This window comes from Balaenoptera ricei, chromosome 20 (genome assembly GCF_028023285.1).
Source record: "Balaenoptera ricei isolate mBalRic1 chromosome 20, mBalRic1.hap2, whole genome shotgun sequence".
Classification (NCBI taxonomy): Eukaryota; Metazoa; Chordata; class Mammalia; order Artiodactyla; family Balaenopteridae; genus Balaenoptera; species Balaenoptera ricei.
Genome location: NC_082658.1, coordinates 52151007 through 52175595, shown reverse-complemented (window position 1 = coordinate 52175595; position 24589 = coordinate 52151007). Strand labels below are relative to the sequence as shown.

General features: G+C 57.9%; 1 protein-coding gene across 7 annotated transcripts in view; it reads left to right on the top strand.

Annotated features, from left to right (window-relative positions):
• Window positions 1-22463, top strand: part of ATP2A3 (ATPase sarcoplasmic/endoplasmic reticulum Ca2+ transporting 3) — a 41546-nt gene extending 19083 nt beyond the window's left edge. For 3 of the 7 annotated variants that reach the window (XM_059908034.1, XM_059908028.1, XM_059908033.1), the window contains 18 exons: window positions 253-357; window positions 539-677; window positions 942-1022; window positions 1113-1198; window positions 2768-3232; window positions 5182-5270; window positions 5437-5539; window positions 6787-6918; window positions 7312-7437; window positions 8523-8741; window positions 8851-9186; window positions 11004-11224; window positions 12109-12311; window positions 12790-12875; window positions 16537-16670; window positions 17148-17265; window positions 17786-17903; window positions 21744-22463. In XM_059908034.1, coding sequence (XP_059764017.1) covers window positions 316-357; window positions 539-677; window positions 942-1022; window positions 1113-1198; window positions 2768-3232; window positions 5182-5270; window positions 5437-5539; window positions 6787-6918; window positions 7312-7437; window positions 8523-8741; window positions 8851-9186; window positions 11004-11224; window positions 12109-12311; window positions 12790-12875; window positions 16537-16670; window positions 17148-17265; window positions 17786-17903; window positions 21744-21850 — 2805 coding nt within the window. In that variant the 5' untranslated portion in view covers window positions 253-315 and the 3' untranslated portion in view covers window positions 21851-22463. Of the gene's footprint in view, window positions 1-252; window positions 358-538; window positions 678-941; window positions 1023-1112; window positions 1199-2767; window positions 3233-5181; window positions 5271-5436; window positions 5540-6786; window positions 6919-7311; window positions 7438-8522; window positions 8742-8850; window positions 9187-11003; window positions 11225-12108; window positions 12312-12789; window positions 12876-16536; window positions 16671-17147; window positions 17266-17785; window positions 17904-21049 lie in introns of all 7 variants that reach the window. The other 4 variants (XM_059908032.1, XM_059908030.1, XM_059908031.1 and 1 more) reach the window with 4 other exon arrangements.
• Window positions 22464-24589: the final 2126 nt, after the last annotated feature.

Sequence of the window (24589 nt, the reverse complement as noted above, 5' to 3'; positions counted from 1 at the left end):
CTGCTGGCCGTCGCACAGCGGCCCCACGTCCCTGAAAGTGGGTGGGGTGGGACGTGGGCTCTGGTGGTCACTACCTGCAGGGGCTGGACTTCCTAAGCCAAGGCCTTCTGAGAGCAGACCTCTCTAGGTCCGGGGCTCCCCAGGGGTATTTCCCCCAAAACGGGAGCAGACAGAGACCCAGCACACAAAGGGAATGGCAAGCAGACCCTGGCCCACGGCATAGCCTAAACTCACCAGCTTTGATCCCGGCAGGTCCTGGCCTGGTTCGAGGAGGATGAGGAGACCACAACTGCCTTCGTGGAGCCCCTGGTCATCATGCTGATCCTTGTGGCCAATGCGATCGTGGGCGTGTGGCAGGTGGGAGGCTCGGTGGTGGGGCTGGGCCCCGGGGTCTCCCAGCTGCTAGGTGTGACCTCCATTTGGTCCTGGAATCCTGCAGGTCCTCTGCTTCCAGATCCATCCCGGGCCCTAAGGGTGTCACTCCAAGGGGGTGGCCTGCTGGGGCCAGCAGGGACAGACAGCCTTCCTGCCTCTGCAGGAACGCAATGCTGAGAGTGCCATTGAGGCCCTGAAGGAGTATGAGCCTGAGATGGGCAAGGTGATCCGCTCGGACCGCAAGGGCGTGCAGCGGATCCGCGCCCGGGACATCGTCCCCGGAGACATCGTGGAAGTGGCAGGTGCGTTGGGGGTCTCCTCCTTTCATTATGTGACGCGGATGAGCCCATCCTTCTCTTTCTGATTATATATGCAGAGGGGGTAGTTGTTGGATTCCTCTAAAGCTCTTCGGCCAAAACCCCATCAGACAGATAAGGGGACTGTAGGCCGGGGGACAGCTCAGGCCTCTGCCTCCCAGCCCCAGCCTTGGTTCCTGGGAGCCCTCCTGGCTTTCCCGGGAGGTGGCACCGAAAGCCACCCTCAGCCAAGCCATTCTCCCTCCACAGTGGGAGACAAAGTGCCCGCCGACCTCCGTCTCATCGAGATCAAGTCCACCACGCTGAGAGTGGATCAATCCATCCTGACCGGTGAGGCCTGGAGGCCGGGACCGGGGGCGGCTAGGCCAGGGCACAGAGGTGCCTTCACGTGGGGCTTCTCATTTCTGATTCCGCATCCAGGTGAATCTGTGTCTGTGACCAAGCACACGGATGCCATCCCCGACCCCAGAGCTGTGAACCAGGACAAGAAGAACATGCTGTTTTCTGTAAGTGCTTGGGATGCCTGGGGCCTTTGCCTGGACGATGATGATAAAGATAATAACATTTAGATTAATCAGCTAAAGCCCTGTGGGAAAGAACCTCCTCAGTTATTAAGAATATGTACAAACTTATAGTACTAATAGTAGCTGTGTTTACTGAAGGCTGTGTGCTTGGCCCTGTTCTAAGCCCTTTACCTGTATTAATTTATTTAATCCTCACAGTGCCTTTGAAATAAGTACTCTTGTCTGCATTTTCCAGCAAGGAAGCAGGCACAGAGAGGTTAAGTAAGTTGCTCCAAGTCACACAGCCAGCGAGTGACAGAGCTGGGATGTGGACCCAGACTCCTGATTCTAGAGCTTTTCCTCCTACCTGCTAGGCTTATCCTGCCTTAAACTGGAGAGAGGCAGAGCCTCTCTTGCCTCAACAGAATCCTCTAGAGGGAGAAGCATTGCCAAAATGGTGGAGGATATCAGGAACAGTCCATTTCTCAGATAGGAAAACTGATCCCCAAGGCAAGATTCCAAGCCACCCAGCTCGTCTCAGGGAGAGTGATGGGTTCAGCTCTGGTGGGAGGGATCAGCCCCTGTGGCCTTAGAGGGACTTAACCAGTGATGCTCACAGGCTGCCCACGGAGGCCACAAGGAGGGGTCAGGCCAATTGGCAGTGGCCCTGGGCACTAAGTTATTAAAGTCTCCCCAGAAGTGAACAGAAATGGAGAAAGTGATATACACCCGCAGCTCTTCTTGAGGAGAGCACCCTGCCTAGGTGCCTGGAAGCTTTGGACAAGCTGCCTTGGGTGGGGAGGGGACACCAAAGGGCATGTTCAGGCGTTAGAAGCTGTCACTAGAAACTTTCTAAGGAGGGTGCCCTGGCTAACTGCAGGTCATTTCCTTAGCGGAGGGTCCTGTAAGGGGGGGCAGGAGCTGCATGGCTCAGGGCAGAAGGGACGCTGAGGCCACCAGAACCCACCTTCCCTCCAGCCTCAGCATAGTGCACCTGTCTGAAGGGGACCGAGTTATGAGCCTCCGCAGAGCAGCTGTGTCTCGGGCCCCTGTTGGACCATGTTACAGCAGAGGGCACAGAGGCTCAAGGCTGGCCGGCACTTGCACCAGGGCTTGGGGATTTTACTGGGGCCTTGGGAATGGATAGACTTCAGCTCAAATTTTCTGGATTCTTCAGTAAATATTTATCGACTGCTTACCTGAGATCACGGTTAGCCACACTCCTGTGTGGCTGTATTGGTCGCTTATGAGCTGAATTTTGATGGGTTGGTGCTGTGCTGGTTGGTCATACTGTCCGTATCAGCTGGTGCTTCCTCTGTGCCAGGCCCCCCATGCTAGGCACTGGGGATGTGGCACTGAACCAAGTGCCTGCTTTCATAGAGCTGACACTACCACGGCGATGACAGTAATGACTCGAGACTACATAGTGGCATACCTCTGGGAGCACTAAGTATGGAGAAAAAGAAAGCCAAGGAGGGGAATAAGAGCCCTAACCCCAGCCTGAAGGGATCAGGGGTTCTGCGCCCCAGTTGGGGTGCTAACCAGCCCTTTCCTTATCGCTCCCTCGGCCAGGGCACCAACATTGCATCAGGCAAGGCGATGGGTGTGGCAGTGGCCACGGGCTTGCACACGGAGCTGGGTAAGATCCGGAGTCAGATGGCGGCCATGGCGCCAGAGCGGACGCCCCTGCAGCAGAAGCTGGATGAGTTTGGGCAGCAGCTGTCCCGCGCCATCTCCGTGATCTGCATGGCCGTGTGGGTCATTAACATTGGTCACTTTGCTGATCCGGCCCACGGCGGCTCCTGGCTCCGAGGTGCTGTCTACTACTTCAAGATTGCCGTGGCCCTGGCTGTGGCCGCCATCCCTGAGGGCCTCCCGGCTGTCATCACTACATGCCTGGCACTGGGCACACGGCGCATGGCCCGCAAGAACGCCATCGTGCGGAGTCTGCCCTCCGTGGAGACCCTGGGCTGCACCTCGGTCATCTGCTCTGATAAGACGGGCACACTCACCACCAATCAGATGTCGGTCTGCCGGGTGAGTGGCTGCAGCCAGCTTGGGTATTGCTGTGTGATGCTTGGCAGGCTAGGCTCCCTCTCTGGGCCACTCCCTGACTCCTTTCTGGCCAGGGGTGGAGGAGAGAACCTGCGTGCTGCCCCATGGTGGGGAGCAGATCCAGGTTCTCATGGGGCAGAGCAGCAAAGCCTGGCTGGACATGCATCATTAGGACCCATGTGTCACTCTGTAGGGTCCTGGCAGGCCACTGCCCATCTGTGAACCTCAGTTTCCCCATCTGAAGTTTGCGTGTGCAAACCCTGCCAGGTAACCATAAAGGACACAGGGGAGGGTCAAGTACAGCCTGGGCATCTGATCCAAGCTGGGCCTGGACCCAGGTTCGTTTTTTTCTTTTTTTTTAGAAATTTATTTATTTATTTATTTTTGGCTGTGTTGGGTCTTCGTTGCTGCGCGCGGGCTTTCTCTAATTGTGGCGAGCAGGGGCCACTCTTCGCTGTGGTGCGTGGGCTTCTCATTTCGGCGGCTCCTCTTGTTGCAGAGCATGGGCTCTAGGCGCATGGGCTTCAGTATTTGTGGCACGAGGGCTCAGTAATTGTGGCTTGCAGGCTCTAGAGTGCAGGCTCAGTTGTTGTGGCACACAGGCTTGGTTGCTCTGCGGCATGTGGGATCTTCTGGACCAGGGACTGGACCCAGGTTCTATCCTTCACCACCGTGACTCTCTGTGGTCAACGCCTATCACCAGATACGCCGGCTCCAGTGACCTGGGAAGGGCCCAGGCAGGAATTATTCATTCCCTGGCACTTGATCCCAGAGCCTGGGCTGCTGCCCACATGCTTCAGGGAGTCTGGCTGAGACTCCAGCAGGCCCCTGGGGTAGAGGAGTGGGTGACATGACAGTGAAGCTTTCGGATTTCCCACTCCCTAGGTGCCCCAGTCACTCCTCTCCCACCCCTGCTCCCATAATCTGCCCACTGGGCCTGGGAAACCCAGGCTCTATATCTGAGACCTTAGTCCCCCACAGAAGCCCATTAGGGGCTGCCATGGGGTTGGGGGCACCAGCACGCTTTACTGCCCTGCAGCCCCTGACCTGCTAGAATCCCTAGTAGGGCTTCATTTGAACAGTCCTACTAGGGATTCTGAAATAAAGATTTGAAAAACACAGTATAGGGAAGTCATAGGGGCCTTACATACTGGATGATGGGCTAAGAAACTTGACTTCTCAGAGGCTCTGCTGGCTGGAGGGCTGTCCCCAGGGGCAGGGAGGAAAGTGCAATGGAAGGGATGTTTATTGAGCACCTGCTGGGTGCTGGGCTGGCCATTGGCTTGGGAATGTGCAGTGAGGCAGTTTCCAGGAAGCAAGAATTATCTCCCTGGCAGAGCTGGCTGACAGATGAGGACATGGGCTGCCCTGGGAGAGGTGAGCCCCCTGTCCCTCAGGGGCACAGGTAGGGGCTGGGCCCTGTGGGCAGGAGCTCACTCTCTGGGGACAGGGGTCTGTGCCTCAGGATGCTATGTAGGTTTCCTCCCTTGGAGGTCAGGAACTCATTCCCTTGAAGGGCAAGGAGGGGCAGCTGCACTCTGATCCCACTTTCTCCCCGTTACCAGTGGAGAAACTGAGGCTTAGGTGCTCCGCCAGGGGTTACATAGTGAGATGGGCAAGGACCCAGGCTTCCTGTCCCAGCTCAGGGCCCTGTCAAGCTGGCAGCTGCCCCAGAACATTGAAGAATCTGCCATAAGTCCCTCATGGGTCTAGAGCAAAGGACAAGCCCGAACTGGACACACCTGGGCAGGGCAGAGAGGCCCGGCCTCAGCCTGGATGCAGTACTCTTACACTTCACCTCCAAGACCCTGGGGGAGGGAAGGCCGGTGGCTCCTCTGGAGACCCACAGGACACCACCCTGGGGTCAGGCTTTAGTCAGACTGGCTGCCCAGGGAGGGGGGCCTGCCTGAGCACGCCCCTGCGCTCCCCAGATGTTCGTGGTAGCCGAGGCCGAAGCGGGTACCTGCAGTTTGCACGAGTTCACCATCTCGGGCACCACGTATGCCCCGGAGGGCGAAGTGTGAGTGCTCGGCGAGGGGGCTCAGGTGGGCGGGGTTTCCTGGTGGGCGGAGCTATATAGGACAGCTCTGAGAGCTGTCATTGGCGAGGCCTCTTGGGGGCCAAGAGGCTGGGCATTGCCCGGGGGCTGGGACAAGGGCACCGAACTGACAGCTCTGGCTCCGCAGGCGGCTGGGGGAGTGGCCTGTGTGCTGCGGGCAGTTTGACGGGCTGGTGGAGCTGGCGACCATCTGCGCCCTGTGCAATGACTCAGCGCTGGACTACAACGAGGTGGGCCCCTACTCCCTTTCGTGACCTCCCTAGTATCCAGGCGCTCAGAACAGACCTTTCTCCCAGAGTATCAAAGCTCGCAGGATTGGAGGTCCCTGCCCCTGTGGAGTGCCACACCCCAGGACCACTGCCATCCTTGTCCACTCCACACTGCCACCCCTCCTTCTTCCTCAGACTGGCTCTGGAACCCTGCTCGGGGCTCTTGGGCTGTGGGGGACTGTAATGTAAAGGGCAGAAGGGCCAGGGGTGCCTGGGGGAAGAGGTTTGGGGGACAAGACTAAGAAGTGTTTAAAGCAGAAGGCACAGCCCAGAAACGGGCATTGAATGCTCTTCCCTGCGGCTGGAGCATGTGGGAGGCCGCTCCTGCCTGGTGGGGCGGGGGCACTTGGCCAAGTCAGTCTGATGCCCAGCTGAGGGCAGTAGACAGACACCAAAGGGTTTGGAGCAGGAGAGTGATATGGTCAGATCTGCATTCACAGAAGATCACCCAGGCTTCTGTGTGGAGGACAGAACAGACTGGGCAAGACCGGAGCCGAGGAGCCCCTTGTGGTCGTCCAGGCCGGAGAGGTGCCAGCTGAGTCCTGGCTGGGGCTTCAGGGAGAGGGGAGGAGGCATGGGTTGGAGAGAGAGTTTGGAGCCCAGATCCTGGGACTTGGTGACTGGTTAGGTGAAAGAGGGAGGAGGTCAGGGTAGCCTGTAGTTGCTGTCCTGGCTGGGACTGTCATGGGAGCGGCAAAATAGGGAGGGAGAGAGGTAGCCTGAGGGTCCCCAGGGAACAAAGTCCAACAGGCAGCAGCTGTACCTGTGGGCTTGGAGCTCAGGAGAGAGGTTGCAGTGGGCTGGGTGGGCCCTGGCCGTCATGAGCCCGTGAAGGATGGGAGAGGCCAGGGGCATATGAGGCCTCAGGGAGTGGTGGCGGGGGCGGGGATGGAAGGAGCAGGGCCCAGACAGCAGGTTTAGAAAGAGGAATCTGGTGAAGGAAGCGGAGAAGTGTGAGCAGAGAGCGATTCAGAGGACAGGAAAGGTGCGTGGCCATTGATGTCAGGGGAGGAGGGAGGGTCGGAAGGGAAGGTGAGCATCAGTGCCAGATGCTTCCCAGGTCAGCTGGGCTGCGAAGGGCCCACAGGCCTGGTGCAAAGGAGGTTACAGGTGACTCTGGCAAAGGGAGCTCCAGGGGGCAGGGAGCGAGTGGGAGGTGAGGCTGGGGGCCGCCCTGCCCCTCACTCCCTGTACCTGGGCCCCGCTAGGCGAAGGGCGTGTATGAGAAGGTGGGAGAGGCCACGGAGACGGCCCTGACTTGCCTGGTAGAGAAGATGAATGTTTTTGACACGGACCTGCAGGCCCTGTCCCGGGTGGAGCGAGCTGGGGCCTGCAACGCGGTGAGCAGCTTGGGGGTTTGGCCACAGGCCGCGTGGCTGGGGCTTCTGGGGCATCTGGAGAAGGGAGGGGAGGGAATGAAGTCGTGGGAGGCTTCTGGGAGGAGGAGGGCCCTCAGACCCCTAGTAAGACTGGTCTAGGGGGAAAAGAGAGGAAAAGCTGAGTGTGGGCAAGGACCCAGAGTCGGGAATTACACAGCATGGTCAGGAAATGGCAACTTTGGGGCATTTCTGGGGCTGGAGAGGGGGAGAGAGGCCTTGAATGCCAGGGTCAGAAGAGGGTAGACAACATCGTGCAGGGAGCAAGAGGCTCTTCATGGGGCTGAGCAGCTGGCGAGGAAGCAGCCAGAGTTGCTGGCTCTGCCCCTCCCGCCCTGACCCACCTGGGTCCTGCAGGTCATCAAGCAGCTGATGCGGAAGGAGTTCACCCTGGAGTTCTCCCGAGACCGGAAGTCCATGTCAGTGTACTGCACGCCCACCCACCCTGGCCTGGCGGCCCAGGGCAGCAAGATGTTTGTGAAGGTGGGCCTGCCTGACCAGCCTGGGGCCTCTGAAGAGCCAGAGCCTGCAGCGGTGGGAGGCCGGGGGAGGCGTGAGGGCCTCTGTCAAAGCGACGACTCCAGAACAAGGGTGGTCAGCCTGCCATGGGGAACTGGGAGTGGGATCCACGTGTGGGGCAGATAAAGCCAGGGCCAGATGCTGAGGCCTGCCCCACCCTGTGGTCCCAGCTCTGGGCTGAGAGGCACTGCCTCGCCACATGACCTTGCGGTCACCGTACCCCCATGTGGGCCTCGGGCTCCCCATCTGAACAGCCGGTCAGGCTGGAAGGTCTTGGAACCCCGTTTGCTTCTGATGGGGAGTGTTGAGGTGGTTGGTGTGCAACTTTGGTGCTTTGTGTTTTGGAAACCGAGTCCCAAGGAGGGAAGGAACCAGCTCCCATCCAGACCCCCATTCACGTCTTCACGTGCAGCGGGGGGTTTAACGTCTTTTGAAATGACAAGCTTCTGTATTGGGAGCTTGGGCTGCTGAAAAAACCTAGCATTTGGAGTGCCCTTTGAGGAGAGGGAGGAGGCACTGATGGAGGATTCAGAGGTTCTTCCCAGGCCTCGGGCGAGATCCGGGTTGAGACCCCAAGGCCGCTGAGTAGCCCGGCACCCCCAAGACCACCTTCCCAGAGCCACACCCCACACACCCTCAGCAGGGCTCTGTTCCTGGTCCCGCTGCCGAGCACCCCGCAGAACTGGGATCCCGGTAGCAGCAGGCTGGCAGGGAGGCAGGGCCTGCAGGAGGGCTGCCATTCCCACCCCATCCCCCAAAATGCTGCAGCAGGCCTTCTCAGCTGCAGGCTGGTGAGGGGAGGGTGCCTCCGCGTGGCTTCACACGGTGTCACACCCTGTGTGAGCCCCCTTCCCCCTGGGCTTTCTCACAGTGGGGCCTAATTGGTTCCCTCTCCGAGCTTCCAAAGAATGGATTCTGGTCTGTGCCTTGTTCTGTGTCCCCTTGGGTGACCTTTTCCCGTATCTGGGCCTCAATTTCCTCAGTTAGGCAGGAGGGAGGGAAGGGGTCCTGACTGACGGACTTGTCTCCTCCCCTACCCCACGCGGCAGGGGGCACCTGAGAGTGTGATCGAGCGCTGCAGCTCAGTCCGCGTGGGGAGCCGCACCGTATCCCTGAACACCACCTCCAGGGAGCAGATCCTGGCCAAGATCCGGGACTGGGGCTCAGGCTTGGACACGCTGCGCTGCCTGGCACTGGCCACCCGGGATGCGCCCCCGAGGAAGGAGGACATGCAGCTAGATGACTGCAGCAAGTTTGTGCAGTACGAGGTGGGTGCTGGGCCCCAGGGCTGGGAGCCATGTGTCCACCTGCAGCGCTGGGCAGGTGGCAGGCTGAGGAAGGGCCCAGGCCCCACTCGCATCCGCCCCCTCCCTGCAGACGGACCTGACTTTCGTGGGCTGCGTGGGCATGCTGGACCCTCCGCGGCCTGAGGTGGCTGCCTGCATCTCACGCTGCCGCCAGGCGGGCATCCGTGTGGTCATGATCACGGGGGACAACAAAGGCACGGCTGTGGCCATCTGCCGCCGGCTTGGCATCTTCAAGGACACAGAGGACGTGGCGGGCAAGGCCTACACGGGCCGAGAATTTGATGACCTCAGCCCCGAGCAGCAGCGCCACGCCTGCCGCACGGCCCGCTGCTTCGCCCGGGTGGAGCCCGCCCACAAGTCCCGCATCGTGGAGAACCTGCAGTCCTTCAACGAGATCACTGCCATGGTGAGGCCACTAGACGGGAGCCTGGGGGAGGTGGTGCGGGTGGTGGTGAAGCACTTGCCATAGGCCTTGGGAAGAGCCACCCGGGCGACCGCTGCCTCTGCTTCATTCTTATTTTTCCCAACATTTTATTACAATAAATTTCAAACACAAAGAGAAATCAAAATGATTTTTATAGTGAATGCCTATAAATATCCACTATCTATATTCTATAAATAACATAGTTATATTTGCTTTATCACGTACCTATCCATCTACCCATCCTTCATCCATCTTTTCTTAAATGTGTTTCAAAGTAAGTTGCAGACATCAGTGCACTTTTCCCCCACACGCGATAGGGAACATTGCCATCAACCCATGAAGTTCCCTTATGCTCCTTCCCATTTTTTTGCATCATAGGTTAGTTTTGCCTCTCCTGGATTTTCATATGAGTGGGATCATACAGCATGTGCTTTTTTGTGTCTGGCTTCTTTCCTTTGAAGTTTACCCATGTTGTTGCAGGTATCAGTTACATGATTGGTTTTTTATTGTTCAGTGGCATTCCATTGCGTGAATATACCACAGTCTCTTTTAAAGATTATTTATTTATTTGCTTGTTTGTTTGGTTGTGCCGGGTCTTAGTTGCGGCAGGCGGGCTCCTTAGTTGCCACTCACAGGCTCCTCCTTAGTTGCGGCTCCAGGGTTCCTTAGTTGTGGCGTGCGAACTCTTAGTTGCAGCATGCATGTGAGATCCAGTTCCCTGACCAGGGATTGAACCCGGGCCCCCTGCATTGAGAGTGCAGAGTCTTATCCACTGCACCACCAGGGAAGTCCCATCCACAGTCTCTTTATCCACTCACCTCTGGATGGACATTTGGTTTGGACCCAGTTTTTGTTCTGTCTCATTCTTGATTGTTGACCTCTTCATCAACACTGATCTGATTCTTAACCTCAACCCAACCCTGACTTGGCCTCAGTTTATAATCTTGACTTCCAGCCTAACCCAGTCCTTTACCTTGACCTTAATCCTGACCTGTGGCTCAGCCTAGATCTGGATAATGAGCTGGGCACCAACCTTGACTTGACTACAACTGTAAACTTGTTCTTGACCTTATTTTGATCTTCACACTGACTTGGTCCCTGACCTTGACCTTGACATCTTAAACTGATTCTTTATTCTGAGCTCAACCCTGATATGGGTTCCAGTCTTGACCTGGGCCCTGATCTGATCCCTGATATTGATCCCCCCCCCAATCCAATACTTTATGATCTGGCCTTCAGTCTTGACCTTGACCTCAACTCCAACTTCTACCATGACATCATTCCTGATATGGACCATAGCCTTGACTTGACCTCTACCTTAATCTAATTTTTTTATCTTGAACATGAGTCCATTCTTGACCCTGCCCTTCACCTTGGCTCCAGCCTTCACCTTGACTACAGCACCTAACTGACTCTTGACCTGGACCATGACCTTCACCTCATTCCTGACTTGAGCTTAACTTTGTCCTTAACCTCAGTTTCATCTTCTACCCCACATCCCACCTGAATTTCATCCCTGCTCTCGGCATTGACTCACCCTCATCCCTGTCCCCACCTCACCATCCTCTCTGATCTTTGACTCGATCTTCTCCTCAATTTTGTCCTTATCTGCACTCCTTGCCTTCCCCTTAGCCTCATCCCCAGATCAGTTTCTAGGCTCATGACCTCACCATTTGTTCTGTCCAGCTGTCTGCTTCTTCGGGGACATCCCCTAAACTTGGTGATAGGCTGAGTTGAGGGGAGTCAGGGAGGTGGAAGGGAAGTTTCTCAGGCATGAACCCACCTAACCTGGCCCTCAGACTGGAGACGGGGTGAATGATGCCCCAGCCCTGAAGAAAGCGGAGATCGGCATCGCCATGGGCTCCGGCACAGCTGTGGCCAAGTCAGCGGCAGAGATGGTACTGTCAGATGACAACTTTGCCTCCATTGTGGCTGCAGTGGAGGAGGGCCGGGCCATCTACAGCAACATGAAGCAATTCATCCGCTACCTCATCTCCTCCAATGTTGGCGAGGTCGTCTGGTGAGGCCCTGTGTTCCCTCCTCCCAGCCCTCTGGACCAGCTCTGCATCCCTAAGACTGGGGAAATGCCTGTTCCTGGGGTGGGGCTGCAGGGATGGAGGGACCCCGTGCCCTGCCCTGGAAGGCTGGGGCCTTCCAGAGTCCCACCTCACGGTGGGGAGGGATGGGGACGCCTCATCATTCTCCAGAGGCCCTGATGCACCTCAGCCCCTGGTGGTGCCTGAAAAGTCCCCTGTCATCCCTCCAGCCGTGACCTTCTTCCCACTTTCAGAGTCCTGCAAGATGGGAGAACTTGCCTCACCTTTGGGCAGTAATGTGTTCGTGTGTGTGTGTGTGTGTGTGTGTGCACATAGGGTGTGTGCCTGAGTGAGAGGTGTGTGTACGTGTGTGCATGTGAGTTCTTGTTCATCTTTTCGCATGAGGATTTGTGCTAGTGTGTAATTGTGTACACACTTAGGTTCACATGTGAGTGATCCCTGTGGAGAACGGTGAACATGTTTGCCTGGCTATGTAAGAATTCTGCATCTCTGCACGTCGGGGCAAGCATGTAGGTGTTTGCTTGTGTTTGTGGATTGTGTAAGCTGTGCTAGGTTGTTGTACACATCTGTGAACAAATGTGTATATGTTTCAGGCATGCACTGTCCACGTGTGTGTGTGTGTGTGTGTGTGTGTGTGTGTGTGTCCTAAAGAGGACTTGTGTCCTCAAGAGGAGAGGCCTAAAGGGCAGGTCTGTCCAGGCGCCAGAGCTGGGACTGGGGGGGCAGGGGCGGCCCAGTGTGAGGCGGGGCTGCTGTGGAGACAGTGCGGGAGCTCCCGGGCCTGGGGTAAGAGTAGGAGCTGGACCCTCCATTTGCTGGGGGCTAGAGCCCATGACTCTGGTTCCAGCATCTTTGTCACGGCAATTCTGGGCCTGCCCGAAGCCCTGATCCCTGTGCAGCTGCTCTGGGTGAACCTGGTGACGGATGGCCTACCTGCCACGGCCCTGGGCTTCAACCCACCAGACCTGGATATTATGGAGAAGCGGCCCCGGAACCCTCGGGAGGCCCTCATCAGTGGCTGGCTCTTCTTCCGATATCTGGCTATTGGAGGTGAGTGGGGCCCCAGTCTTCATTGCGGTTCCTGGAGCTTCCTAAGACCCTTGTATCAGTTACACTTGCAAACTACAGACCAGTATGACTCAGCCTGGCTTATGCCAAGAGAAACTGTGTGGGCTCGTGTAACTGAAGAGATTAGATCATGCCTCAAGCATGGCTGGACCCAGCCCTCAGACAGTATCATTGGCATATTTTGGCTCTGCCTCAGCTCCATTCTCATGCAGGTGCCCCTTGGGGTGGCAGAATGGCTGCCGCAGCTCCAGCCCTCGTACTTGCCCCGTTACAACCTCAAATAAAGCAGAAGAAAGAGCCTTTTGTCCTATTACTCCCGCAGTAGTGTGCAAACCACATGGCTCAGAAAGGGAGAGAGTGGTTCCCTGACAGAGATCCAGCAAATTATTAGGAAGGGGAAACGGATGCCAGAAAACCAGAGGTGTCCACTATAGCCAGTTTTCTCCTGCCCTCCCCACAGTGTACGTTGGCCTGGCCACAGTGGCTGCTGCCACCTGGTGGTTCCTGTATGATGCCGAGGGACCTCAGGTCACCTTCTACCAGCTGGTGAGCAAGGGATGGCCAGGGAGCCTGTTGGGGGCATCTGGGAGGTAGAACTCACAGCCCAAGTTGTTGCTGGAGTTCCAGGGGAAAGGAGTCCAGAACCCCACGGGTGCCAGTGGCTGTCCCTCCCCACCCCCCAACTCCCCGCATAGACATCCACCACCTAAAGAGACAAGCTCAGAAGCCACAGGAAGCCTAGAGACGGCAGCACAGCCCCCGAGCCGGAGAGGAGGCTACTTCCTCCCCCAATCATTTAGTTACAGGGGGACCAAGGGGCTTAACTGCCCAGAAGTGTCTTACCTTTACTGGGAAACTCCCCGAACAATTGAGGGCTCAGAGGTAGGAGCCCCTAAATGGCAGAGGGTCAAACTGGAGCAATCGACAGTGGAGGGAAGGAATCTGCCAGGCTCCCCACTTTCATAACCAACATGTTTCTCGGGGAAGGGACCCACTGACCTCTTGAAGTCACCTGGCTGGCAGGTGCACACCACGGGCCGGGCTTAGCTCAGCAAAGCTCTGGAAGCAGGCAGGGAGCCCCACCTCAGCTGCTGTCTGTCAGTCTGTCCTCCTGTCTGAGCAGCCAGTGCATCTCCTTTGCTTGAAAGAACCTTCGCGGCAATTCCGGCAAAGCCAGTTGTGGGTTTCTCATTTAAAGGGGAGAGCGGCGGGGATGTGGAATTTCCTTCCTCTGACTGTGCCTGACTTTGCCACTTTCCTGTAGGTAGAAGAGCTCAAGAGAGGGACCCTGACTTCCTGGCCACTCTTGGGAGTGTCAGAGGAGTACAGTCTTCCCCACCCTGAGGGCAGCGTGAGGGCTATTTCAGGGGTTCACACCTAGGTAGAGGCAGCCCGGAGATGCTTTCCTCCATCCACTAGCCCTCAAGCACATGGGGCTCTCCCTCCTGGCAGCAATGAAGAGCATGGGCCCAGACCCTTGTCCCAAAGGCTGGTGGTCTGCAGCCCTTGAGAGATGGCTCAGGCCAGCCTCAGGCACCTGCTCCTGTAGCTCCTGTGGGGGCAGCAGCTGGAGAGTGGGGATGTGCCAACCATCCTGCTGCTGCCTCCTTCCTGCCCTGTCTCTGTTGCCATCCTTTGTGCTGTGGATCCCAAATCTCCAGAGACCTCCCCCCATATCGACCTTTCTTCTGAGCCCAATCCCATAGAGCCAGCTGGATACCTCCTCTGGGATGCCCCACAGCCCTTGTGCACTCACCAAGTCCAAAGTCAAAATCTGTCACCTTCCCCCAAACAATCCCCTCCTCCATGCCCATCTCGGTTCCACTGCCTGCCTGGTCACCCAAGCAGGTCACCCATGACCCTGGGGTCATGCTAGATACATATCCCATACCCACTACCAGTCAGTCCCCAGTCCCCTTGGTGCCACCTTCCCAACTGTCCTCAGGTCATTCCATTTCTCATTTATCCACTTGGTCAAGAAACAGCTATTAGGCACTGACTCTGTGCCAGGCACAAATTGCTAGGGCGATGGCAGTGACCGAGCCGGGAAAGGCTCTGCAAAGAGTGTCGAGTCTGGTGGGGGAGAGAGCCATGGAAATGGGCAGTCACATTTCACAGTGAGAAGTGCTTCAGCAGAGAAAAGGCAGGTGGCTGTGGAACTCAGAGATGGTCAAGAGTTAGACCTAAGGTAGAACTTTCAGCTCCAGGTGCTGGAATTTCAGGAGAAGTGCCCAGATCCTGGAGGAACACTGAATAAAAGCAGCAGAGTGGATCCTGGATCCCGGCTGCCCAGGTTCCCACCCTGGTTCCATCACACACTAGCTGTGTGATTTTGGACAGGCTACTTAACCTCTCTGTTGGTTTCTTCATCCATATAAAATGGATAATAGACCCTGCCTCATAGGGCTAAGATGATTCAATACTTAGAGTGCTTAGACCAACACCTGGCACATAGTAAGAGCTATGTAAGTGTAAAGTTAATGAAACCCAGAGGGGGCCTTGCAGGTGAAGGTGAATAGGAAATAGCCAGGGAGGCAAAGGGAAGGAGTAGGCAGAACAGTGGCTTCCCCCAAAGAAACAGCCTCCCCACCCCTCGGGGGCTGCTCACCGTGAATCTGTGAGGCAGAGAAGTTCCAGCCCTGAGCACCTTCTAATAAACAATGTAGGAGGCCACACTGTGACCCACGACCTGGGCACAATGCGTGCGTGGCAGGTGCTCACGGCTGAAACCCAGGAGGTCTGAACTGGGCAGAGTGTTTGTCTATTGAAACACCTCCATGTGATTCTGTTTGTATTTTCTTCCCGTGCACGGGCATAGGGATGCAAGCACACACATGCCCGAGTGGGAGGTGTGTGCACTGCATTTGTGGGTACATGCATGTGCAAGGCCCTTACCATTAAGGTCTGGAGGTGGGGCCTGACGGTGGTGACACAACTTGCAAGAGCATTTGGTCCTCTTGGTCAGTGGGTGGGTTCAAAGTTTAGGACATTTTCTCTGCCCTGTGATCAGTGCCAAATAAAAACGTGCACTTGTCCCAAATACTGGAGCTTGGTTTTTGGAGAAATTCCCACTGTTCGTTTAAATAAGACTCTCCATCTCTTTGTTAAAATAAGAAATCTAGCCAAGCCATAGTCGTTTATAATTTTGCATCCTGCACGAGAGAGGAAAGTGCCAGCAGCCCCTTCTGGCTGACAGAGTCGCCTTACCCGCATTTTTGCCCTGGGGGAAATGAGGGATGGATTTCCTGGACAGGAGGTCAGACGGCTGGTCACTTTACAGATTTCTCTTTGAGGGTTATTTTCACAGCACGTGGCCCCACCCCCATTTCGGAACTTTTAGCTTAAAGGATCACTGTGTTCAGATGAGATTCCAGAGGCCAGATTTGTATTGTTGGAGAACAGAGCTGTTTAACGGTTATGAACGTTCATGCTTATCCCCGTGGTGCGGAAGAGAGCAAGACGGAAGTTCTCACGCGTGTCCTCAGTTCAGCATGTTATTACAGCAAGTTCTGTGAGCCAGGTTTACGGGCAGGAAGAAAACTCCCCTGGGGCTGCAGGGGCGAGGGCCACTTCCCTTATTGAGCCCCGAGAGCTCGCTGTTAATTATGAAGAAGCCGTGCAGCAAGCCTGCACCTGGCCATGAGTTAGGCCACGTCATAAGCAAAGGGCAGGTCTGGTAGAGCTCGATTTCAGCAGCAGAAGTGGAGGGAGGTGTGAATGGAATCCTATTTAATAATCATGACTAGGGCCCCAGTAACCTTCCTCTTCTACCCACCAAAGGTGAATTCTGTTCAAGTATAATTTTACTGATCAGTTTTCATGTGCGTTTACTCACGTTACTCGGTGGCCTCAGTTAATCACCGCCCACACTCCTGTACCTCGGATACTCAGGCCCCCCGACCCCCTGATTCCAGGGCCCCCTGCCGTCCATCCCCAGCCTAATGCCAGCTGCTCCCCCTCCGTCCCACCACCCCCCTGCCCCAGAACCGTCTGCCCTTCTCCCTGGCCCAGTGCAGCCCCTCTGTCCCCATCCTGGGAGAGCGAGCACCCCTCCCTGGACCCTCCCCGCAGCAGCGCTGGCTGTTTTGAGTCCTCAGATGTGAGCCGAGGGTGAGGGCGGAGTGAGGCGTCCCTCTTCCCACGCCCTGGCCCCACCCCTGACCACTGTTCTCCCCGCCACCACCCCACCCCACCTGGGGGCCCTCAGAGGAACTTCCTGAAGTGCTCAGAGGACAACCCGCTCTTTGCCGGCACTGAATGCGAGGTCTTTGAGTCACGCTTCCCCACGACCATGGCCTTGTCTGTGCTGGTGACCATTGAGATGTGCAACGCCCTTAACAGGTGGGCTGGGCAGAGGGGCCTGGAGCGGGGGTTGAGGGATGGGGGCTGAGGGTCAGTGGTGCCCAGAATTGGGGTCAGAGGTGTCCAGGAGTGCGGTCCGAGGTTTAGGGGGTCCAGGATTGGGGTCTGGGGGTCAGAAGGGTCCAGAAGAGGGCTCTGAGAACCAATGGGGGCCAAAATTGGGATCCAGGGGGCAAAGGGAGACGTGATGGAGGTCTGAGGAAATAGAGGGGCCAGGATTGGGTCTGAGGGGCAGAGAAAGGGCGTCCAAGACCCAGCATAGGCCCCTGGGGGCTGAGTGGGCAGCAGCGACATTCACCTCCTGGCGGCACTGGCCTCCCAAAAGCTCTCCTGTCCTTAAAGGGCAATGCCGAGGCCCAGACCACCTGCTGCATCCCACATGGGGGGGCGGGTGGGTGACCACGGCGGGGCCTGCCCGCATCCTGGCCTGAGGTGAGCGCCCTGTGCCCTTGGCAGCGTCTCAGAGAACCAGTCACTGCTGCGGATGCCACCCTGGCTGAACCCCTGGCTGCTGGCGGCTGTGGCCATGTCCATGGCCCTGCACTTCCTCATCCTGCTTGTGCCGCCCCTGCCCGTGAGTCTCCACCCAGCCCTGCTCACCTTCTCGGGCTCCTGGGATCACAGGGTCCTCATTCTCCTCTGATGCTAGGCCTTTCTGGGCCTGTTCGTGATGGAAACTGCCTGGGGGCTGTGATGGGGGAGGTCTGATGGTGCTCCGTGACTGCAGCCTGTGTTGGGACCCTGGCCAGCCACTGTCCTCCAGATGTGTCCCCCACTTTGGGACCCTCCCCCCAGACTTGGGGAACAGAAGAGGTGGGGAATCTCCCCAGGCTGGGGCAGGAGGAAAGCCGATGCCCTTTCCCAGTGCAGAATCCCTCCCACTCCCCAACAGAACAGAAGGATTTAGTCCTCTGGGTGAGGGCAGGGGAGGGCACCTCAGGCAGAGGAAAAAGGGGGACACAGATCTGGAGGTGGGACCTTGAGAGGCATCTCAGACGTGCTCGTGAAGGGTCCACTGTAGCCTGGGTGTATGAAGCAGTGGATTTGGGGGGCTCAGGGCACTCCTTCCTTTAACCAAAACTACCCCGCCCCAGCTCATCTTCCAAGTGACCCCACTGAGCGGGCGCCAGTGGGTGGTGGTGCTCCAGATATCTCTGCCTGTCATCCTGCTTGATGAGGCCCTCAAGTACCTGTCCCGGAAGCACGTGGATGGTGAGTGAGAGGCCCCAGACCCTCCCCACCCTGCTCGCCTCCAGCCCGCCTCCCCGCCCGCCCCTGCTTCCAGGCTGCAGGGTCTTGGGCTGCAGGGGTTGGGGCCCTGGGCTCACCGGGCCGCCAGCGGGAGCACTGCTCAGAGCCACGCGGCTTCGCTCCCCTCACTTGCTGCCAGCCCTGCACAGCCAGGCCTGCTGTGCCCTCCTCTGGGCCTTGGCCTCTGACTTCTCTGAACCGGGCCTGTTTTTTTGTTTTTTGTTTTTTTTAAATTTTTTTATTTATTTATTTTTGGCTGTGTTGGGTCTTCGTTTCTGTGCGAGGGCTTTCTCCAGTTGCGGCGAGTGGGGGCCGCTCTTCATCGTGGTGCGCGGGCCTCTCACTGTCGCGGCCTCTCCCGTTGCGGAGCACAGGCTCCAGACGTGCAGGCTCAGTAGTTGTGGCTCACGGGCCTAGTTGCTCCACGGCATGTGGGATCTTCCCAGACCAGGGCTCGAACGCGTGTCCCCTGCATTGGCAGGCAGATTCTCAACCACTGCGCCACCAGGGAAGCCCCGGGCCTGTTTTTATGCAGGCATTCTCAGCACAGTCTCCCAGGCGGTTCTCTGTTTCTGAGTTCACAGCTCTGGGTCTGCCTTAACCCAGGAATGGAGGACAGATGGCAGGGTTGGGGTGGGGGGCGGTGAGCGGAGGAGCAGGCTGGGGCACGGTGTCCACCTGCCTGCCTCTGCCAGGGGCTCAGAGCGTGGGTGATTCTGACCCTGCCAAGGGCCAGGGAGGCAGCATCATTCTCACTGCCTGAGCTGCCCAGAGAGGGAGGAGGCAGGGGTGAGAAAGTCCCTGTTCCTGGGAGTTTGAGCCAAGGCTCTAGGTCTGTGGCCAGGCTGCTGTTGAGAGCCCCGGGTTAGGCCCAGAGATGGCTGAGGCCTGCTCTGGAGCAGCTGGGTCCTTGAGGGCCACCGCTGGCAGGAATGTATCCCAGGCCCAGGGGAGGGTGCCGGGGCGGGGTGGGGGCCCATAAACAGATCATGTGCCTGTCATTCCGCAGGGGCCAGGGCAGCCCCCATCTCCCATGCTGGCCAGCCCTCCCAGGCACTGCCAATATTTTATCTTACTAAAAAGGCCAAAACAAGTTGGCCTCCTCTCTCTGGAGAAACTGGCCCACTACAGGTCTGTCCAGAGGGTGACCAGACACATGGCGGGGAGGAAGGGGGCTCAGCCGAGGGTAGAGGTGGGTACTGCTCGGTCAAAGCAAGGTCTGTTGGAGTCCACAGGTCCGGGGGGGAAGGGGGAGCCAAGCCAGACAAGGCATTCTGCCCCCTGCATGGTTCTTTTGGGCCCACCCTCTGGGTGCTCCTGGGGAAGTGAAGGCAGGGAAATGGCTCTGTCATCTGAAACTCCATCTGCAGGAGCCCCAGCTCTGGCTGGAGCACAGGGCTGGTCCACCAGGAAGGCTGCCGGCCAACCTTGACCACACTAACTCGCCTGCAAAGTCCCCCACATCCTCTGGGGGATGTGGGCAGCTTTGTCTTTAAGAGCTTTCCCTAGCCAAGAGGTTCCGTGTCTTCTCGAGAAAGCTGAAAAGTGAGAACGTTTCTCAGCCAATGGGAGAAGCCTATGTCTTGGGCACTGTTCCAGTGCTGGCTACTGGCTGAGGGAGGATTTGGCTTGGGTGGGGGAGGGGAGCAGGCCCCTGGCAGGACCGGGTAGGTTGGAAGGACTGGGGAGGGAGCAGCCCCTACTGGGCCACGGTTGGGGGTGGTTTCTAGAAGAGGTGGGGTTTGGGCAGAGGTTTGAAAGGGGAGGATTGAACTTGGTGGAGAAGAGGCTGGGCTCGCGAGACTTGGCCTCTTTAGTGGAGCTGGGGCTTGGAGTGCAGGGTAGAGGGCTGAGGCCAGAGTGTGGCAGGGGCCTCGGATACCAAGGTAAGGACCCTGGACATCATCCTCAGGGAAGAGGGAGCCATAGAAGGGTGGCAGCATGGGAGGGACTGGGGCGACCATGGAGGGTAGACGGGGGCGAGACTAAGGGCAGGGAGGCTGGTGGGCCTTGTTAAGCTGGTTTGGGAGGGAGACACTGAGGCCCAGCCCAGGGTGAGCTGGTCCCGGAAGATGCCTCCACCTCCACCATTAACCTGAGATGTTGACTATGGTCCTGGTGAAGCTCGGCTTGTAAGGGTGGTGCTCTGCTCTCAGGAGCGGCCATGGGACCCGCAGGACGGACACAGGCTGGGTATCTGTGGCCACATCTGAGAGGTGGGGTGGAGTGTGCCCGCTGGCAGCCCAGACAGCTATACCCTGTGCAGCCGCAGTCCCTCAGGCCTCCTAACGGCAGACAGGGCGGGGGTGAGACAGGGGACCCTGTTGTGTTCCCAAGCCAGCCTGGTGGCCTTTTAGGGAAGTTTTGCTGAGGCCTGATGCTCGTGGCTTCCCCATGCTTTACGAGAGATGTGTCCTGGGAAGAACTATGGGTGCTGGGTCACTCCCGGCGGGTCGGGGGCAGGGTTCTCTTACCCCACCACCTGGCTCTGCCCAGGTGTGGCTGAGCGGCTGTCAGGCGGAGGTCTGTGGGCCAGGCTGAAGGGAGGGGAGGCCTTCGGGCCAGGCTGAAGGGAGGGGAGGCCTGGAGAGACTGAGTGGGGACCAATCTGGGAGGGTTCAGGATATGAGGCAGGTTTGGAGTTTATTCTGATGGCAGTTGGGGAGCCATTGAAGGGAGTGATGGGCTAGGTCTGTAGCGTGGTGCCAGGGACAGGAGGACTGTTGGTGAGAGGCCTTGAGTCCTGGTGGGGGCAGCGGAGGAAGAGAGATGAAGATGGTGAAATAGCAGGCCTGGTATGTGGGATGGGCGAGGAGTAAAGGATGGCCAGGGTTTCTGGACCTCATGATGGTAGGTGGTGGTTCCCTAAACTGGAAACCAAGAGGAGAATGTGCATCAGATGCTCTGAGGGAGGTGATGGAATATGTGGGGTGACGGAAGCGCCAGGGACATCCAGGGGGTGTAGCGGGGCTGGGGGCCGACCGAGGGATACCGTGGGAGAGTGGGGCTATCCCAGGGAAAGAGGAGGACAGAAGGGGCCAGAAGGAACCAGTCTGGATGTGTGCTCTCATACGTACATCTTAACACGCTCTCGGGTTTTCTTCCAGAAGAAAAGGGCCAGAAGTGAGTGCCGGGAGCAGAGTGGAGTTTCCAGTGTGTACCTCAGAGTGATGGTGCCCAAGCCTTCGCCCCCCCGAACTCCCCCTGCCTGCACGCTCACTTGCTTGCTCACTGGGCCCTGCTGAGGTCGGGGCGGCCACCTCCAGGCCCGTCCCGGGGTCTCTGTCCCCACTCCCATCTCTCTGGGGGCTCTGTAATTCAGGTCTCTAGGGCTCTCCTGGGCAGTTCATCCCTGAAGCTGTGGCCCAGGAGCTGCAGCCCGGGAGGGGCCTGCCCAGAAGCTGGCAGCAGCGCCCTCCTCCCCAGATCCACAAGTGCGCTCAGGAGCCCGCTTCCCCTTCCTTGGAGGAAGGGCATTTCCTTGGCGACCTGCGTCTCTGCATAGACAGAGCTCTCCCTCAGTGCCTGGGCTGGGGCTTGGTTGGCCCCGGGGTGAAGGGGGGACAGCCAGGCCCAGCTGTGCACAGCGAGGGCGGACGGCCCCCTCCACTCTGCTTCCACGGAGTCAGCTTCCGAGGGCTTGCGCCTGTTTGTGTTTATGTGTGCAGGGGGTGGAAGGCTCAGAGAGAGGGACACGGGAGCGGGGGAGGGGGGCGGAGCAAGGACCCCCTTTCCTGGGAGATGGCCAGCCTGCCTGCCTCAGCTCGGCGCACCCCCAGACTCAGGTTTCTCTGTTCCAAGCCGACAAAGCACACGCCGTCTTGGTGTTGCCTGCTCTGCCAAGCGGAGGACGGATTCACCTTCTGTGTCCCTGGCACCTGAGACCCGAGCCATCCTCGGGTCCCTGACCACTGAGCCTTGCCACCCTGACCCAGCGCCTGGCCACGTCGAGGTCTGCATGGCTGCGTGATCCTGAGTCCCCACACCCATGGGCCGAAAGGACGTCCCGAAGGATGGTTAGCTACCCAAGGGCACGTCCGCTCCCTCCCTCCCTGCCGGAGTGACGAACGTGCAAGTGGCTCACTTCCGATGACGGGAAAAGAGCGTTTGCGGGACACAAGTGTTCTCTTCACTCAGCTTTTGCCCCTCGAGCGAAAATTAGCTAAGAGCAGAAGAAGCAGTGAGTAAATGACCGCACGTCCTCGCCCCTCCTGGAGAGTATACAAAGTGATTATTTTATGTGTAAATCGAGACCCGCATCCCTGTCCTGGTCCCAGAATCAAAAGGCCCCCTGGGCCTGCCTTGCAGACAAATGGGCTCCACGTTCAGTGGCTTCTCCGCCCACACTCCCGCCCTCCCCTCTCTCGAAAGTGAGAGAATCAGAGTCGGGTGGGACTTTCCTGGAGCCCCCAGAGATTCTCCGCATCTTTCCTGCTGGGGGAAGGGAGGTCTGGGGAGGGGGCAGGGCCCTGTACCCACCTGCTGACGTGCAGTCTGGTAGAGAAATAAAGGTTGAGTGTCTGGGGCAACAAGGGCCATCAGCGTGTTTCCTGGAGAGCGGCCCCCCCTGTGCCCCCTCGGTGTCTCCCTAGGGGCTCCCACCACCTGTGCCCCCTCCCCCAGGAGCGGTGAGTGAAGGTTTGGGGCTCCGACGCCAGCGCCAGCCCGAGGGAGATCTCATCCTCAGACTGGGGGCGGGGAGCCACGCCCCCGTAGCAGAGGCCTGACTGCCTTCTCCTCACGTGTACAGCACTTGAAAGTTTGTGCATGTGATCAAAGCCCCTTACACACGATTCACAGGGAAATGAGGCTGGGAGGGGCCCAGCACTCTCTGGGCCAGGGCTGGGTCTGAAGCCTGAATATCAGGGGTCACTTGCTCCCCACAGAGGGGGCCCCAGCCGTGGCTGTTCCAGGGGTCCTGCGTCTCCCTGAGGTACCATCCATCTCTTGTCCTTCCCAGCCCAGCTCGAATGCACCTCCCCGAGGCTTCCTGGGGCTCACACTGTCCCAGGGCCTTGTGAGGCTGCTTGACATTAACTCCTGACTCGCCCAGGTGACCCTGCCCTCCAAAAGTGGGAGCTCTGGAAAGGGAAGAGCCGTGTTCCCTTGCCTCCCTCATTTCCTCCTCTGAAAGGAGGACTCACTGCCCTCGGAAGGGGACTCAGGCCCTGCCCACAGGGCCAGAGGCAGGACCAACTGTATAATTTGTGGGGCTCAGTGCAAAATGAAAATGGGGAGCCTCTTGTTCAAAAATTAAGAATTTCTTAACAGTGGCAGCAGAACAATACACCAAGTGCAGGTCCCTTCTGAGCACAGGGCCCCGCGTAACGCAAGGATGGCACGTCCAGGAAGCAGGCCGTGACCAGAGGAGACAGGCAGGACCCACCCTTCGGAGCTCCCAGGCTTTATTTAGGAGACAGGATGTGACACACAGCGCACAGCAGGAGCCGGGGACGGGCAGAAGGGTTCCCTCTTGAACAAGGTCCATCTCAGATCACAAAGCCTCTTCATCTACCTCGTCTCCGGGTCCTCAACCAGCTCCATAACATGGGCCCGGCAGGGCGTAGGGCTCCGTCTTACAGATAAAGAGCCTGAGGCCCTCTGAAAGTCTGACCATCAAGCTGGCCCTCATCCTGACAGGCAGCGAGCGGCGCTAAGATGGGCCTGGAGGGCTTACATAGGAGGCAGGCGAGCTCCAGCGCTCCTGGCAGCCTCTGGGGCGCGTGGCCAGGCCTGCTTTGCCTCCATCCCCACCCAGCCCTGCCCAAGTCCGGCCTTGTCCAGCCCACAGCATGGAGCCCGATGGGCCAAGGTAAACAGAGGTTTCCTACCTCACGGCCGCTGACCCAGGAGGGAATTCCGGGGAAAGCCCCGGCACGCTTCGCACTGGCTCGTGGATGGCAGTGACCAAGATGCCCGTGGCCTCCCCCTGCCCCCTCCAGAGGCCAGGATTTTGTGCTCCTACGGCCCCCCACACTGCACCCCTCCCAGGAGGGATGAATGCCCATTAGGGCTGCACTGGGAGAAATGGAAGGGCAAAAACAGAAAATGAAGACGTGTCCGCACAAAGACCTGAACCTGTGTCCACAGCAGCTTATTTATTGTAGCCCCAAACTGAAAACAGCCCAAATGTCCATCAACAGGGGAAGGATAAACAAACTGGCATGTCCATACAGCAGAATATGCCTCAGCAATAAAAAGCAACGTACCCATGTATGCAACAGAATGCATGATGCTTAAAACCCTGGTGCTGAGGAAAAGAAGCCAGAACCAAAAAGAGCCCAGACTGAGTGATTCCACCTCCATGAAGTTCTAGAAAAGGCAAAACAAAGCTGTAGCAACAGAGCAAATCCGTGATTGCCAGGGGCTGGGAGTTGGGGAAGATTGACAGCAAAGGGGCAGGAGGGAACATTCAAGGGTGAGGGATTGGGGAGGGGAGGGGAGTTCCATGCATTTGTCAAGACTCATCAAACTGTGTGCCTAAAATGGGTACATTTTATTGCATGTGTATTTTACCTTAGTGCAGTTTGATTTAGAAGAAAGAGAAAAGAGGTGGGAGCCAGAGGAGGTGGCAGGCACGCGGCTGCTGTAGGTGTAGCGGCTTCAGCGTCGGCAGGGGGCGGGCCTCCAGGTGTGTGCGCAGTGTT